This window comes from Thunnus thynnus, chromosome 20 (assembly GCF_963924715.1).
Source record: "Thunnus thynnus chromosome 20, fThuThy2.1, whole genome shotgun sequence".
NCBI lineage: Eukaryota > Metazoa > Chordata > Actinopteri > Scombriformes > Scombridae > Thunnus > Thunnus thynnus.
In genome coordinates this window covers 17,132,520-17,151,078 of record NC_089536.1, presented here as the reverse complement: position 1 = coordinate 17,151,078, position 18,559 = coordinate 17,132,520, and the positions used below count along the sequence as shown (strand labels likewise).

General features: G+C 42.7%; 1 protein-coding gene across 1 annotated transcript; it reads right to left on the bottom strand.

Moving 5' to 3' along the window:
* Window positions 1-2,880: 2,880 nt before the first annotated feature.
* Window positions 2,881-18,021, bottom strand: sbk1 (SH3 domain binding kinase 1). The gene is made up of 4 exons (XM_067576511.1): window positions 17,383-18,021; window positions 8,917-9,158; window positions 7,951-8,153; window positions 2,881-7,450 (listed from the first exon to the last, which is right to left on the bottom strand). The coding sequence occupies exons 1-4, from the start codon at window positions 17,418-17,420 to the stop codon at window positions 6,623-6,625; spliced, it is 1,311 nt and encodes a 436-aa protein (XP_067432612.1). The 5' UTR covers window positions 17,421-18,021; the 3' UTR covers window positions 2,881-6,622.
* Between the last annotated feature and the right edge of the window lie 538 nt (window positions 18,022-18,559).

Sequence of the window (18,559 nt, the reverse complement as noted above, 5' to 3'; positions counted from 1 at the left end):
CACTGCAGCCTGCAGAAAAGACTGTAGTGGACAATTGTCTTTGTGGAGAAATACAGTCATGTGCTAAGGTACAGAGATGGTAAAATGCAGCACAAACAGGCATCCTCCAGTTTAATGAGACATCCATGCTGGAGACAGAGTGGACACTCTGACATAAAGAACAAAATGTCTCAGGATTAAAAAACCAAAACGCACACACATCAAATACTAAGAGAGTGCTGATACAGTATAGCTCCACAGCAAGGAATGTGGTGCTGGTTTCTAAAAGGAGAAGAAAATTTCAGAGCTCTTCTAAACTGGGATCGTCTCAGTTGCTATAGCAATGGTGGCAGACGACCACACACCGTCTGAGAGTTTATGTCTGGCACTGACAAAATTTAGTGGCATACCTCAGGCAACACACACAGGTTTGTGGTAGAGTACAGGTTTGCAGTGACCTAAAAACAGTAGATTTTTGGATAAGCAAGGTTATTTTGTAATTACTACGCTGCACTGAATACATTATTTGCTGCACATTTATTCACATCGTCCTTGTGTGACTCCTTCTCTAGCACACGCGCATTTGTCCCACTTGACGCATCCCTTCCTGCTCATACCACTCTCTCTCTTTCTCTTCTCTCTGCACTGATATTCTTTTCCTCTCTTTTTCCTTTCTCTTCCCAGCTCTCCAGCTGTGATCAGGCACTATTTCACATGATGCCTGGGTGTAGATTCGAGGGAGTGGAGAACATCCCCTCACAGTAAGCGCCTGCTGAGATTACTATCACTCTCCGACTTTTGAATCTTCCATTGCATTTTCAGTGTCACGCCTGCAGCTGTTTTGCAAAATACATCAGGGAAAGAAGAATAGTTCATGGAGCATCCAACGGCTTCAGAGTGATTCATCTGTAGGTGCAGAGGCAGGAAACTGAGGTGACGCAGGAGGTTTAATACTGTACAGTATGTTCCCTGTGGTGTTAAAACGGGCATAAAATAATATTACTCTGCAGTCTGTGACTTAAAAAACTTAAAAATAGTCATAGTAATCTCCCCTCTTTGTTTACTATGCATACAACCTCCACAAGAATGCTTTGCCTATAATTGTTTGCCCACTTACACGGCTGAATTTCCGCTGAAGAAAACCACAGGAGGTGGTTTCTGTAAAGACACAACAGCTGTATCATTTTATTGTTCACCAGAAAGATAGAAATGTTTAGTAATTACATGCCTGTAACGTCTGTTTGCACAAATCTGTCCTTATCTTCATCTGTGAAATAAAGCTGGAAAGGATTTAAAGTATTTCTAGTATTACCAGGCAGAATCTGGAGACTGTGAGCGTCATGTACGGCCAGATGTTTGAGCTGAAAATGGTCTGTCCAGGTTCAAGTTCAAGTTCATTATCTTATTCAAGTTTTCTTTTAAACTATTTAGCTACACTCGGAGGATGTGCTGCACGAACATTCATTTTTCCTTTCTAGTTCACTTTCATCCATATACCCTGGTGAAGCTACTGTACATAGATTTGACAGCCTCTTTTTTCTGCCAAACATTTCATGCTGTGATAACATCATGCTGAGAGTATGAGTAGGATTTTGTTTTTGTTCTGCTGACACTTGAAGAAATCTTGAAATTTTGTTGTATTTGTCCAAACAGTACATCATAAAGATCATGGTGAAACCTGGTAATTAACAGTTGGGATATATTGACATGAATCAGGATAGTGAATGGTCTCCCCATCAGTCACAGAGTCACCTCATGTTACCGACATTAGCCCTTGCTGAGAGAGCATAACTGAGGAGGATTTAACACTTGATCTCATGGAGACAGCTACATCCAGGGAGATCACTTTTCCTACCCGTCCATGCTCCTGGATCACCTTCTGAAGGCTTAACATCCTGCTTGCTCCAGTCCCCTGAATCAATTTGGTTTAACCGGGGCTCCTTTAAAAGCTGCAGCTGAGGCATAATCCTGCATTTTTGAACCTCTGAAGGGTTTCTTCACCCAAATCGCAAAAGGACATATTTTTCTTCTTAGCCCCAGTGGTATCTAGCCATGCAGATGTTGAGATAAACAGCAATGTGTCTGTGGATTATCCTGACAGTTGTTGCTGCTGAGTATTTCAAATGTCATTTTGGTGTTTTAACTGAAAAATAGCAGATAATGCTATTGATGAATGGGGAAATGTGTTTTTTTGGGGGGGGTTTGTATGACTTCACCATTTAAACTCAAACCCTGCATTAATGCCTCCACTTTCTGGCTGAATCCTGAGTTCAGCATCTTCCATCTTCTCAGATGTGCATTGGAGCTTACACAATTAGGACTATTACACTGCCACTGGGCTGCTGTAGCCCTTTAAGGGCAAAGAACAGGCTATAACAAAGGACAAGCTTCCACTCACTACACAAGCCCGGCGTGTCATGGTTGACCTTTCCTTTCTCTTGCACTGCCTGAACTGATTAGCTTTTCTCAGTGGCAGATAGACCACAGCTTACCGCCACTGTCTAAACTCAGTCTGATAACAACTTGAGCAAACTCCTCCACTCTGACACAACAGCTGAGGCACAGCATGAAGTAGTGGTGGCTGATAACTGTTCTCATCCTCAGTGCCATATTCTAGCTGCCCTTGAACTCATTTGCTCTTTGAGGGCAGCAGATAACTCCTATCTACAGATGTGTTAATTGGGCTTTCAGAAGGAAGTCAGCATATTAAAGTAGTCTGGGGGATCGCCGGCGTACCAGACCAAAGCCTCGGGAAATCACATGTGATTCAAGCTGACCTTCATCTAATGTGCGGTCTAGGGACTATACAAAGCTGGGCTGAATTAGCTTTGCCTACACTTGCAGAAAAAAACCCACCGCAGTATTTATATCTACCCACAGAAATACCCAGGAGCCATAAGATGTGGTACATGAATTTATTTCAACATATATTAACATTTTGTTTATTCTTTTTCTGTTTTATTAAAGACACAATATGTATTTACATAAAATTCTACAACAACATTTGCTGGCAGAAAAACAGTTTGATTATTGGATCAGGATAGACCGGGTAAGTGAAAGGCTACTCACTAGAGTTTAAATAAAACTTGATATAATTTGACACCTCATCATTAAACTTGACAATTCCTGTCATAACAGTCCATGAGAAACAACACTGGTAATTGCAACAACTGATAGCAGTCTAATGATGCTAATGGCTATGATGTATAACAAAGCCACAGCTGCTCACACCACAACACTGTGTCAAGTTGGGGCTACATGTACACATAAGTTATATAATGTTTGTGTGTCATGTTTTGTTATGATGTGTTATGTTAAGATGCGTTATGTTAAGATGCGTTATGTTAAGATGCTTTATTTTGCGTTATGTCATGTTATGTTGTTATGTTGCATTATATTGTATTGCGTTATTTTATGTTGTGTTATGTTGTGTTATGTTATGATGCTATATGATGCGTTATGTTAAAATGCGTCATGTTATGATGCGTCATGTTATGATGCGTTATGTCACTATGCGTTATGTCACAATGCGTTATGTCACAATGCGTTATGTCATGATGCATTATGTTATGATGCGTTAGTTATGATGCGTTATGTTATGATACGTTATGATTCCTTATGTTATGATGTGTTATGTTATGTTGCATTATGTTATGTTGCGTCATGTTATGATGTGTTATGTTATGTTGCGTCATGTTATGTTGCGTCATGTTATGATGTGTCATGTTATGATGCGTCATGTTATGATGCGTCATGTTATGATGCGTCATGTTATGTTGCGTCATGTTATGTTGCGTCATGTTATGTTGCGTCATGTTATGTTGCATCATGTTATGTTGCGTCATGCTATGTTGCGTCATGTTATGTTGCATCATGTTATGTTGTGTGATGTTATGTTGCGTCATGTTATGATGCATTATTTTATGTTGCGTCATGTTATGATGCGTCTTGTTATGATGCGTCTTGTATGATGCGTCTTGTTATGATGCGTCTTGTTATGATGCGTCATGTTATGTTGCGTCATGTTATGTTGCGTCATGTTATGTTGCTTCATGTTATGTTGCGTCATGTTACGATGCGTTATGTTATGTTACAATGTTACGTTACATTATGTTATGTTGCTTTATGTTATGTTACGTTGAGTTAGACACACCCTCTGACTATCACTTAAAATCAATCTGATCTAACCCTGTCTTTCTCTACTATGTAGATTCTACATTATCGCGCAGACAGAATAGCAAGATATAAGGCAGGGCTAATTCACATTCACTATAATCTACTGACGGATTACGTTTTGACAAATCCTATGAGGCAGGCAGCATCACAGCGTACAATACATCTCTTTGACAAAGCTTCCACCTCAATCAGGTCACCTTTGCAGAGTCAAGAGTGAGGATGGAAAGAGACAAGTAAAATGATTGTGACTATCAAGAGCTTTTATCATGCCTGATGAAACTGGATAAAGACTTTGGTCTGTGAACTGGCTCATAAAATACAGGAAAATGTCTGTCTCATCCACTATAATAAACTGAGCAACTGTCATGAGAGGCTGTGGATGACTGGGAGGGGGGTTGGTGACCAGATGTTTCATTTGGGCTCAATTAGACTCGACGTTCGAGAAGAGGACAGAAGCTAAACCAAGAGGAGCACCGGCGCTGTCACTATAGCGACAGAGTTGATGGGCTTTCATGAGAGGAATGAGGGAAATAAGGACAGTGAAGACAAGTACACACACTCCATGTGCACACGCAGACACTGACGTACACACCTGACTGACATAACAGTAACACGATTCAAGCAAGAAAAATAAAGGTAATGAGCTCTCACTGAAGCATTCAGACTTATAGATGCTTTCATAATTAGCTGTAAATCTTTGGAAGCCGAAGCTTTAGCTTAGCGCCGGTCAGGATCAATCATCAGCTCGCAGAGCGGCAGTGGCTGACACAGAGGTCATCCCCCCAGACAATAAACACCTGGGCTCTGCTATTCTAGAGATACATTTGGATGAATTCCCAGAGTGAGAGAAAGAGAGAGGCAGGAAGATTAAATTTAAAGGGAGCATAGAGGGTGAGAAACAACATATTGCGTTGCATGTTGCATTTTGATAATCAAATATCGGAACACCTTTTGTGCTGCTGGGTATTTAATTTGTAAGGTGTCGACCTGTAAAGCAGCCCTCAGTAGTTATAATGGATTGAATGAAGACAGAATGGGCTGTACTCAATGACAGCCAGGAAGCACCGATGACTGTACACAGGAAATGGATGTTGCTCATGGTAATGGTGACAGGAAAATGCAGGAATGAGTGATGTCTATTCACCAATTTGGGTGTCATACCTGGGTCAAGTTCAGATAAAATCCAAAAGAAAAAAAGAGAACAGCAGCTGCTACCATGTTATACATCGTGATAGGCTCTAGATTATATTTCTATATAATTTCTTCATTGTGATATACTGTACATTCGGTCATATTTTTTTGCTACATACAACGCATTGCCCCAACAGTAACTGTAAAACCCAAAAACCCCCTTTCCCTGTTGTAGAAAATTAGTACAGCTACATAGTTGAACTACCTGATATTACGGTGCACTCCTTGAAATATCAAAGTATTTACAATATAGAGTCATAGTTTTCTCTAAGATTTCTCCTCCTTTACAAAAATCTTGTGCTTTAGCATTTGAAACACCCACATACACGTCCAAACACACACAGCAGGTAGAAAAGAAACAATAAAAAGACATTTCTTCTCCTCTTTGTTCACTACCATTTCACTCAGAAAATGTACAATCCCTGTATTCTATTGTGTTACATTGGAGATGAAACTCATTGAGAGCAGTTCATAGGTGGCAGATGTGTTTTCTAGCCAATGGCTGGCTGATTTCCATCAATAATAAAACAGGAAGTGACCCACCGAAGTGTCCTGAGGTGATGCCTATCACTGAGAACGTGTCTCTCAGTGTAGACACCTATGAAAGCATGTCTGATACAAACTGCTACATTGAGGTTTCCTTTTTTTGTCTATAACACGTTCTCTTTGAAAAAAAAAGTCGATGACTGAAGTTATGCGTTGGAAGTTAAAAGAAAGTCTGAGAAATGGCAGTCAAATGTAGTTGCGTAGATTGCCCTCGGATCACTAGCTTCCGACTGAACAGCATCACCTGATCAGATGAAGATTGGCCTCCCCGGAGCTTATTCTGAGATAAAGAGATGCTAAAGTAAAGACATATAGATTAATGAGTGAGAAAAAACAGGATTATTTTTATGGAGTCTCTAATTATAGAATCATTAGCACCACCACAGTGTATGGGTAGAAAACACAAATGTCTGGATGGCAGAATGAGCTGCTGAGAGGAGCAACATCAGCGGACTGTTAGACGCTGCCTGCGTGGCCTCTCAGCTGGGGAAGCAGTCTTTGGTCACAAATCAGAACCTTAAAGGCATGTGCCAGTGATCGGCTGTCCAACTGTGTACCGCTGATTGATGATGTCCATTTCCAGAGCTGGGGATTTGATCCTGAGCTTCCATTTCATGGTTAAAGTACTTCTCCTTTTTCACTGGAGTCTCTGTGGTAGTCATTAACACCTCTTCACAGCTTGTTATTACTGCAAAAAGCCATCTAGTTTCCACTGCTAATATTAGTGTGGTCACACACAGATTTCGATGGCGGTCGCCATCACCATCTGGCTTTTGTTCTTGTCTCGGCCTGGAGACTGGTGCTGTCCAGACTCCTCTCTTGGAGACAACGGGTCGGAGAGGACACTACGTTTGAGTGGTGCCGGGCGAAGACAGGATGTTCCTGGAGGGGTGGAGGGTTCAGGGTGTCTGTGGGAGGAGCGTGATGAAGAGGATGACGAGGAGGAAGTGCAACTGCCAGTGCACACTCCCGAGCTTGACCTCTCACCTCTCTTGGCTCGGCAAGACGCTCTGCGCCTGAGCTCGCTGACCAGCTCATACTTGACAAAGCAGAAGACGTCCTTGACTCCACAGCGTTTTTCTGGCTCAGCAGCTAGCAGCCTCTGAAACATGCGCAAGGCATCATCAGTGAAGCGGCGCCACTGAGACGGATATGTTCCTACAGGACATCCTGCTTTCTGCCAGCGCCGGAACTCCTCGTAGAAGGCATCGGCTGGCAGCGCTGCCTCCCAGGGGAAATTGCCTGTCAGCATACAGAAGACCAGCACACCAAATGCCCACACATCCAGACTGGTGGATACCAGGAAACCCTCAGCACGGCTGGCGCGGCACACCTCTGGCGCTGTGTAGGGGATGGTGCCACTCACCCGTTTCACACGGCAGCCCACGCGTCGGGTCATGCCAAAGTCGGCCAGCTTGATGCGGCGGCACTCACGGTCAAAAAGGAGCACATTCTCTGGTTTGACATCTCGATGTACCAGATTTTTACTGTGCATAAAGTCCAGGGCCAAGCCCAGTTGTTGCATGCAGCGCTTTACCATTTCCTCTGGCAGACCCACCTGAAAGGGAGAAAAAGTGAAAGCACAGAAAGTGTTGGGAGACAGAAAGAGAAAGAAGATTTGGATTAATGCAGTCCAATAGATAGAACAGTACATTGTGTAGGAGGTGACACTATGGGAGGTGATACAAGAAAAGAGCTTCATGGTGAATAGGTTACAGTACTGTTACAAAGAATAGGTGATGGTTATATTGTGTAGAGGGATGAGAGTACAGGGTGAAAAGTGATATGCTCCAAAAAGAAAAACTGAAACAAAAGTTCCGCTGCAACCATTTTTAATGATTCTTTAGAAGAACCTTGAAGTCAAGTGCTCCCAGCACATCAACTGGAATAGCACTAAAGCAAAGTGAGAGCTCTGCGCAGAGAGAAAACCGGGACGAAGACAAGGCTCCAATCCCAGGAGAGCTTGTTAAAACTGCTGTGTCTGAACACGGCGACCGATTGGAGCAGCCCTGGCTGAGTGAGGAAGGTGATTGGTGGAAGGAAGAATGATAGCCTTACCTGTGGGGGAATGATGTCGAAAAGGTCCCCGGCGGGGGCATATTCTTGTCCAAACACATAGCTGTCCTCTGTCTCAAAAAGCACGTCCAGGACTTTGATGATGAAAGGGCTGCAGCTAAGTGAGCCTGTTAGACTGTATTCCCGCAGGAAACTCTTGAGCTTCGTCTTGTTCTTGGTAACAAACTTCAGCGCCATTTTGGTACCTACAAAAATCAAATATAAACATGTCGAGCAAATGTATGTATACAAAGGCTGCACATATTAAGAACCAATACTAGTGTATTAAGCTTGTATATCAGATAAATCAGCAAATATTGCAGTTGTTAAAAATGCAGTTGCAGCTATTAAAAATAGCACAACTTTAGAAGGGAATTGATACTCTAAGAGAGTGGGGAGATCATCGAGTAACCAACCCTGTTTTAGTAACAGCTGCTACGATCATTAATATAAACATGTACAGTATGTATGACTAAGGAATCTCACCTCCACTCCCTATTACACACACAAACAGCTGTTCACGATCACAGCTGCAGACATACAGAGGCTCTTCAGAGTGCACGTACGGCACTTTTAATCTCCGATGCCCTCTCAGCTTCACTCTGCACTACTTTACAATGCTCAGTTATGCTGCTTTCAGAATGAGCCGGCTCTCTAACCTTGATTCTCTTACGACCAAGGATTAAACAGTAGACCAAGGTCTACTGTTTAATCCTTAACAAACCCTTTTAACTGTGCTGAAATTAATTTCTCGGCACAGAGCCTTGAGACTTGCTGATCTGCCTTAACTGGTTATCCTCAACTGTGAGGCATGCAGAACAATTTGCTTTTAATATTCTCTATTAACAATTCTTCTCCACATGTGCACCTTATTAGATGCATTAATTGTCAGTCAAGAAATACTGTCAAAACAGTGAGAAAGGGCGAAGATCTTTATCCATATTTGGAACCCAAGGATGATGTACTCACCTTGGGTTCTATGTGCCACCAGATCCACCTTGCCATATGTGCCCTTCCCCAGCTCGCGGATGTGCTCATATTGTTTGGCTACATCTGCTGCCGACAGCGAGGTGATAGCCAAGGCCTGCATGTCCTCCACAGGCACCCCTCCGCAGTAGCCCATCTTGGATGTAGGGGAGCCCCCGCCGCTGCCCACCCGTCCTGGGCCAGATGGAGAAAGAGACAGGCTCGCCTTGACGCTGTGGGGCAGACTGAAAGGAGAGAAAAACACTGCTTAGAGTCAGGTTTTCTGCTGCTGTGATGATAGCAGGCAATATAAATGTTATGCATGCGTGTGTATATGACTGAATGCTCTTAAGTATCTTTATGTTTGTTGGCGCGTATCCATATGGTCTTGTTTGTACAGCTTGTCCCCCGTGGATGGTTAAATCAGGAAGGCTTTAACAGACATTCATTTCCATACAATCAATTCAGGGTAGGCATCAACAGAGGAAGTGCTTTCAGTAAATGTATTGGACATCCTGCTGTCCCTCTACATCACTTTGGCCAGCTTTCAGATATGGCTGGTCTCAGACAGCACTTACTGGCAGACAGCTATGGGAAAATCAATATGGCCAGGTAGAAGGAATAACAAATGGAAACAAATAGAAAGCCCTGATAGTTTCAAGGTGTATACATGCCGGTAAGACATGCCACACATCATCTGTGACCGCTCTAAAAAGTGGCATGCATATGCATATCCTATACACACAAAATCAGCATGTATCGTACCACTACAATCAATGGCATGGTTGTGAGAAAATAGGTTACTAAATTTTGCTTGGAAAACACATTTGGTTTGCACAGCGGTTGCTCTGAGTATTTCAGTCAAACTGCTGAAGCTGAAAAAAAAAAAAAACTGCAACAGAAAAGTAATTGCTGATTTTCCGAGGTGCCAAGTTTGAAATAGGTCAAACTGATCCTGGGAGGAAAAAAATATAGCTGTATTAATTGCAAGCTCAGATGGAGTCAGGCACACTAAATATACTGACTGACAACAAAGTGAAATCAGAGATGAGTGACTGTGCATGTGAGGTTCTGTTACAGCAGTTTGAGCGAACGGTAAGTAAACTGGAAGATAAAACTGAAAAATAAAACTGTGTAATAAACTGCGCAAAATGGACTGTCTGATGAAATGGAGTGGATCACACTAATGATCTTATCCATTGTCTCTGCCTCTCTTCAACCCCTTCCCTACATACACAATCAAATTAAATCACCCAATCATGCACAGCGCACACACACAGACACACACACACACACACATATATGCACTCTAATAGGCATCAAATCAGCACAAACAATTTGGCTGATGGCCTTTTTCATCCATCATTCAAAGCCAACCGCTTCACTCTTTGTTCTTCTCTCCCTGAAGCCAATTTCTCAGCTCTACCAGGTTCAAAACACTTGAACAAGAGCATCACAAATGTATGTGTATCAATTGTTAGGTTCATTTTGATAGAAATGCTGAATTTATGCACCGTTCCAAACATGGAACAGGAAGTTTTGTTCTGTTTTTTCTTCAGACAATCTGAAGGTGTTTAGGTTCCTCAGCTATCTTGTGGGAAGAGCTTGATAAATATAGCTATTAGACAGCGAACACTAAAATAGTATGCAACCATTTGCAGCCCTGTGTTCTTGGCTCATCACTCTTTGTCGAGAAAAAAAAAAACAACAAAAAAAACAACAACACTGCAAATAGAAATAGCACCCTGTGTACCATATGTATTTCTGCAGATCACACTTGCTTCTTGATTTTTATCATAAGCATGGAGATAGTTATATAAGAGACTATGAATATTGTAGCCTACTCATGCTGAGTGTGCCCACTGTATATAGCCTTCAGCGAGTCAACACAAAAGTTGATCGTTATCCAGACCATTCTGTGTGTCCAGGTTTGGTGATTAAACATTTAAACAGGACAGACAGACTGGAAGCATTTCCTCTGACCGCCCACCATGCATGGGCCCATAACCTCCACCAGCAGAGCAAAGGGAGCGCTTGTTTACTGGCACTCCTTCCAGTCAGCTCCACGGGCAGAATGTGCAGCACTCCAGCATGGATCTTAATCACATTATTCAGCTCCCACAAAGACAAAAGCCCCCCTCCACACACCCAACAGGGCAGGATGCTTTGCACTCATTTCCTTTGCAGAACTGGATTAAGACTCCTGAAATATGATGAGTGGTTGGAAGATAGTGCTGTCTCCGCAGCTGCGATGACGCTGTAAATGTTAACCAGAAACTGCATTGTGGTGCCTTGGAGGTGTGGGGATGAAGTTATGTGGTTTCTGAGATGATTGTGTGTGAGTGTATGGGTAGGAGGGGAGTGTGGGAGAGGAGGGGGCGTCTGGTATATCAGTCACACAGTGACACTCTATCAAAGGCCCTTTGTGTTCCTACCTCTGTGAGGGAGCAGCTGTGAGTGGTCGTGCTCGACCACAGCCACATGCCCCACTGATCTCCCATACTGCCCTCTGCTCCTTTCCTGTCCTCTCAGGCGGCTAAAGACAAGGTAGCATGAACACGCTACACATACAGATGAGGATTTGGCTTGAGAGACATTTTAATGTCTGTGGGTTTTTAAGCCATTCTCACTCATTCTAAATCATCTGTAAGCCTTTAAAAAAAGGAATCCTGGGCTGCTCGCTTATTACTGCATTGTTCCTGTTACTGTTATGGTGGGAGGACCTCATAACTTCAATATTGGTGATTTTCATGTTTTTATTGAGATGACAAACCCTCTAGTATCTGAAACCTGCACAAAATCCCAGTCAAAATCTCAATAAATAAACTCAATGATGAAAGCAAGGACATCCGTCTAAAAACAAGGCCATTTTCCTAATTCCTGAAAAGTGGAGATACAAGGTTTTTGCTCAGCAGCAACAATCTGTTTTTTCAGCCACTAATTTCCCTTCAAATACAGATTGACAATCTGGCTCCATTTAGCTTTACTCAAACAGAGACGAGTGCATTCGCAGTGCAACCCTCTTAAAAACTAGGTTGCTCCCAGAAAAAAAGAAAAAAGGCAAAACATCCTGTTTTACCTCCTAATAACCACAGCGATGCTCTGGAAAACCCGTTGTGGCTGAATCCACGTGTTACCACATGAGATTAAACTGCAGAAGCAGCTGACCTTTTCTTTTATAACACTTTGAGAGGAGAACAGAGATGAACCCTGTGATGCCCCTGGCAAGCGTTCCCCTTGTCACAGACAGACAGTCTCTTTACAGCCTTGGGGTGTGCTCTTGACATGTGTCCTCTCCAGTGTGTTCATAGCCTCTGAACATCGAGGGTTATACTTTTGAGTTTGTCTTTGTCTGTGGACTGCGGACAGGTTCATGTTTGTGGTTTTGGGTGACATCTTGCAACAGCTATTGGATGGATGACCATGAAGTTTGAAACATATATTCATGTTCCCCTCAAACTGAACTGTAACCTGGCGGTGGTCCCTTAACATTTCATTAGCACCATCATCTGGTCAACATTTCAGTTACTCTGGTACTTTGGTTTATGACCACTTAAAAAACTAATTTAATTCCCAAAAGTCTCAACTGTACCTTAGGTTTAATGCTAATTAGCAAATGTTAGCATGCTAATACCCTAAACTAAGATGGTGAACATCATACATGCTAAAAATGATCATGTTAGCAAGCTGATGCTAGCATTTAGCTCAAAGCATGCTAGCATGTTGGCGGACTCTTGTTCACGATATTTCAAGATTGGCTTCAATAAAAAGAGCTATTTGCTCTTCAAAGATTACCTGTACTAACATCAATAATTCATCACCATAGAAAAGGGCAGCTTGCAGTTGGACAAATTATATCGTTGGTATTGTCATGTGACTTTCATCAGGGACAATAATTGTGGTCAGCTATTCCTTCTCCGAGCACAAATTACGTGAGTAATACAGTTGCAATGAATTGTGGCATGACACTGATTACCTCATAAAGACGATATAGAGAAGAGGTTCATGAATACAGATTGAACTACAGGATATTAGTTTAATTGTAATTGTGGAAAAAATGGAAAATTAGATATTAGTTGATGTTGCACCTTTCATCTGAATCAAATTTTAAAGGATAGATTCACAATTTTTCAAGTCTGTATGAAAAAAACAGTCAGGTGCCCAAATGAACACTGAAAGAGGTTTTCCTTGCAGTAATCATTCCTCCTGTTCCTTGGCCTGTCCATTAAAAGATCCCCTTTAAATGTGCTTTCAGTGTAAGTGATGGGGGCCAAAATTCAAAATAATTTTGTGCAAAAATGTATTTTAAAGTATATCTGAAGCTTATATGAGGCTTCAGCAGCGTGAGTTAGTCATAGCAAGTGGATATCTGCCACATTTACAGTCTTTTAGCATCAAATTCCCTCTTTGCCTTTCCTTGGACAGTGTTTCCCTGTAAGTATAATAACAAAAAGAGGGACTTTGGCACTAAAAAGACTAACATTGAAAGATATCTATTTGATTTGAATAATTTGGACGGTTGAAGCTTCATATTAGTTTCAGATAAACTTTTAAATACATTTTTGCACAGAAGGAGACTTGGTGGATTTTGTCCCCCAACACTTACATTGTAAGTGCATCATGAAGGGATCCTCTAATGGTCAGTATGAACAGGAGGAATGATTATGGCAAGAGAAACCTTTCTCAATGTTCATTTTGGCACCTGACTATTGCTTTAAGAAAGACCTGAAAAATTGTGAACCAATCCTTTAGTTTACAGAAATCATATATCTAAAGTGGGAGAGGAGATCAGAGCTTTACACACAGCGTTTGCCTTTTCTTAGTCCAGCCCTCATTTTTCCTCTCCTCTTTCCCTCTTGTCTGTTCCTGAAAATGTAAACAAGGGCCTAATCAAAGAAATAGACTGCAGAGCCTGCCTAACGTCTCTACCTCTCTCCATTACTAATGGACTAGTTGCTTTGCTCTTGGCAGAAGAGTCATTATGGGTGAAGACTGATCTCCTGTGTCCAATTTACTGTCAAAATGCCCAGCGTGCCTTGCCTCTGGGTCAAAGTGAAAACAGCGGCTGAAATGTGATGTGACTGATGTGGTTTCTCTCACTGTCCGTCTCAAAATAAAACAGTTGCATGCATGCATACACATCTTGACGGTATGCATTTTGTCAATCTGTCTGTGTCCCTCCCCTTGTCGCCTCAGTGTGGACGGGTGGAATAAAAACAAATCACTTTGCTCCATGAAAAAAAAAAAAATCTATCACTCGATCAAATCTAAATGGGCTTCCTCGTGACAACCAGTTGCAGTCAGGACACTCTGTTCCCTACTCAGGCATAAAAAAAAACGGAATCACCTTCTTTAGCAGCACAGAACATCAGAGCTGGTGAGTCGGTGGGGTTAGCGCCTCCATCAACACACAATTGAAGAAACCTCCCACCGTGCTGTGATAGGTGAGCCAGCGGCCCAGGCCACGGACTCTCACTTTGACAAATCACCTGCTCTCAGCAGTGCCTGGCTGCCCATATGGAGGAGCCCCGCTGGGTCTGAGTGCTGCGTAACCCATCCCTGACTTGTCTCACTTCAACTCTACTTCCCATCATACCTCTCTCTCTCTACATCCCGACCATACACCCTATGGAGCTACCGCCTGCTGAAAGGTCCCGGCGGAAATGCTGACAGCTATCGGGCCCCCTGCTGGGATGACCCAAGACCCGAGAGGGATAAACCAAGGTTAAATGGATCCAAACAACGACAGAGATTAAGTATGGGTGATGATTCCACTAAGACATTGCATTCAAGTACTGTAGGCTGACCATCAAAGAGAGAAAACGAAGAGCAGGGACAACAATCAAGTGTCAAAAATCATGCCACTGCAGAATCCATCAGTACTGTAATTTGGGATTGAGGTTTTGGGAACCTGCAGAACATCTGGCTGTGAATGCCAGTCATAATCAATGTCATCATCACCCTCATTGTAATCATGTCCTGCAGAAATCATTCAGCAGTGAAATATCACTGCAATAAGCTACCCAGGGAACATACTGTACCTAACCCCCCACTCTATCACAATCCAATAGCCTCAAGTTCCAATAGGGAGGCTTCGCACGCGCGCGCATGTGTGTGTGTGTGTGTGTGTGTGTGAGAGAGAGAGAGAGAGAGAGAGAGAGAGAGAGAGAGAGAGAGAGAGAGAGAGAGAGAGAGAGGAAGACCAGGATTGGGGAAATCCAATGAGACTGAACTGAAGCATCCCCCCCACCCCTTTGTACCACATGCTATACAGTAGACTGCATCCCTTTGATGTCAAATACATGGGGACATGTGACTCTTGTAAGAGCACAGAAAATGGGGTCTAAATGGGGGCGTGGCTAAATGATGTAACTGCACTGCTAAGGAGGACACTGCTGTTTTTGTTTTTTTGCTTTTTTTTCGGGCCATTTCGTCCTCCACATCAAGTCAAACTAACAGTATATGGTGATTTGTGACGCTGTTCATACACAGTAACCTCTAACTACAATCGATGCAGTAATGTTGATTGCTGAGGCTGCATTCAACCTCTCTCTCTCTCTCTCTTTCTCTCTCTCTCATTTTCTCTCAAATTCAAATTCAGCTATGCCTTAATTGCATGACTGGGTATTAGCCGTTTCTGCATAAGCAAGCATAGCAATAATAGGACACAATTAAAATATGACACAATTAAAAAAAAAACAATACACCAAACATTAATTAACCGGTGATAAAATAATTAGCAGCAACCAGTCAAATATATAAATATGACATACATTGTATGAATATATAAATTCAATTTACATACAGTCTACACTTATAATCATACTATAAGTACACCCACATAGCCTATATATTATGTGCATTTGATTGACAGGGCTATAATTAGCATTTTTCCTAGAATAGCAGGTTGGTATGCAATCTGCAGTTTCTTTATTTTCACCCAGTATGGCACAGACTTGCTCTCCACAGTGTCATTCATGGAATAAAAAAATAGTATTTTACAAACATAGTATTTCCCTGTTATATATGCAAATTTTGAACAGACAGGGGAGTAAAAAAAATGCTACTTGTCCTCTGTGTGTCCTGCTCGACAATGTTTTTGCATCCTTTCTGTTCTTTGGGCAGCCAGATGGTGTTTTTGTCTGTTTTCCTTTTTCTTTAAAAGGATCAAAATTTGGTGTGACTGCAATTTCTTGTTTCAATCTTACCGATCTCATGCCGGAACTGTTTAATCTTGATGTCAGTTTCTTTGGAATTTATGGCTATGTGAGCAGCAAAGACCGGTTTAGCTGGTGTTTGTGTGGCAGCTGTTGGACAGGGCCATCTGGATTCTGTTGCTTTCATACAAAAGCTTTATATTGCAGCGCTTTTACGCGTTTGCAGTATGAGAGGACATCTTTGTAGTTCTGGAGGGCATTTTCGGAACATTTCTGTGGACTCCCGTGATGTTTGTACTAAATTCGAGGTACGACGTGGCCTGTTTATGAGTTTGGGGCCCACTCTCATTAAAGCTCACATGCTTGTATGCATATGTCAGTAAGGAGAATTAATAGATTGTTGGTTGTTGATCACCAATATTTCCTGAGGATTTAATTGAATGCCTATCAAAATTACTGTTCATATACCATCAAACAATGACAGCATTGTGTGTATAAAGTTTTTACTCTCATCAATCCCATACTGCACATCACCTGCTGCAGGTAGAGCAACCTGAATACTCCTTTAAAGAAACAATGCTGCCAAAATAAAAGTCCCCTACCTTTATCCACCAATACAATGTTTGTAACAAAAGCAAATCCAGGCTGCTGTACTGTGTGTGTGTGTTTGTGTGTGTGTGTGTGTGTGTGTGTGTGTGTGTGTGTGTGTGTGTGTGTGTGTGTGTTTCATTTGGAGTCCATTACCAGCCTCCAGGCTTTGCTTTTTAACCGGGTTCAGTCTATCAAGTCAGCTGCTCATTTAAATGCATTAGACGGCATTAACGATGAGATATCACCTGTCTGCCCTGGACAAAGTATAAAAGGGCCATTAAAAGTGGAGTGCCCCGGATGCCCTCGCATCCATCTAGCACATACTGACTCACAAATGCAGAGTGGGGGATACAAATAAGAGAGGGGTATCTCGGATAATGTGGATGAGAATACAAATTAAGTAGCAGCTAAACCATTAACACTATTAGAGTTAATGACAGTCTAATGGCAAGGTGCTGTACAATAACTGCTCTCAAATTTATTATATGATTAGTGGGTCAAAGTTCAGACAACGCAGAGTTACTCAGCAGGGATCAATGTGTGCATCAGAAACAATCCAGCAACTAAACAATATATATATAAAAAACGTAAGCAGGATTTTTAATTAAATATTTTTACTAAATGTTTAAGTTTTCTGCCCTTTTTTCCTTCGCAGATTATTGTATCCTGCAGACACCAGGTCTGAGGCACCCCAGGGTCTATCTAGGTGTTACTCGCTCACCTGCTGGCGACCTGTCTCTCTCCTCCATGGTCCTGCATCCGCTCGGCGAGCAGAGCTGCTGCGCTCCGCTCAGCACTGATCCTCTCGGGTCTGCAGGAAAACTGAAGGAAGTTCTCGATCGGGTAATAATAACAAGGCAAACCGTGCAGGTCCCTCAAAAACCTTGCAGTTTCACGGCTGATGATAAAAAAACAAACAAAATGAGGTCCGTCGTTGTGCTTTGCTCGCTGCAAGCCTACGATGACTCTTGTTTGTGGAGATGCTCCTCAGTTTGACACTTCTTTGGGAGGCGGATTAAATCAAAGCATCATCTGATGCTGGATGCTGAGATGTGGACACAGGCTGGGATCCCTCCTCTGAGCTCCCACCATCTCAACCTGCCAAGCAGCGGGAGGAGAGGGTGTGTGTTTATCTTTCGCTCCTCCAGTGGTCCGCATGACCCAGTTCAGCACCACACACACACACGCACACACACTGAGGCGAACCCATTCATTCGCATACACACAGGGGGCTCAGAAAAACCTCCACTCTCTGCAGCCTGCATGGACAAATCTTCATGTTTCCCTCCCAACTCTGCGTTGCAGTCACTGCCGGGGCGATCAGTGTGTTTTGTTCGTCGCTCCAGAGGGACTCTTGGGTTGAGAGGGGGTGGGTAGTAGGGGGGGACGGAGGGGGGTTTGGTCTCAGATGTTGCTCCTCTGCTGGTCCTACCAGTCAGCTCCTTCATTGTTCACCGTCTCCACCCTCTGGCAAACCAATACGCTCACGTGTCCCGGGTCCTAGCGCCTGGCTGTTTACACACGAACTATCCAACCTCAATGCGTCCATATAAGCTTTTAGTTTTTGATTCATGCTCTGAAGGAACAAGCTGCCCGACTCTTGCATAATTCAACAGCTTATAGCCTCAAGTACTTCACATGGTGACTTTGCCAACTGTTCTTATTAGGTAACAACAAGGCAAGACATTCAATTAATTCACTGCCCCGGCAGCTCCCCTTTACTGTACATGTTTAACGACAGGCCTCCTGCCAGACATGTTTGCCAACCACAACAGATTGGACTGAGAAAACAGCATCGACATGACAGGGATAACCTCAGTGCATCATCATTAAAGATCACTAATCAGATGGGTTAAAGGGTGTATGTTTGTTCCCTGGTAAATGTTTTTGTGCTTACT

Coding starts and splice junctions, on each gene's coding strand:
- sbk1 (XM_067576511.1), bottom strand. CDS start 17,420: ATGCAGGACCATGGAGGAGAGAGACAGGTCGCCAGCAG. Junction 8,154..8,916: donor GGTGGCACATAGAACCCAAG/GTGAGTACATCA, acceptor TGATTTTTGTAG/GTACCAAAATGGCGCTGAAG. Junction 7,451..7,950: donor TCGACATCATTCCCCCACAG/GTAAGGCTATCA, acceptor TCTCCCTTTCAG/GTGGGTCTGCCAGAGGAAAT.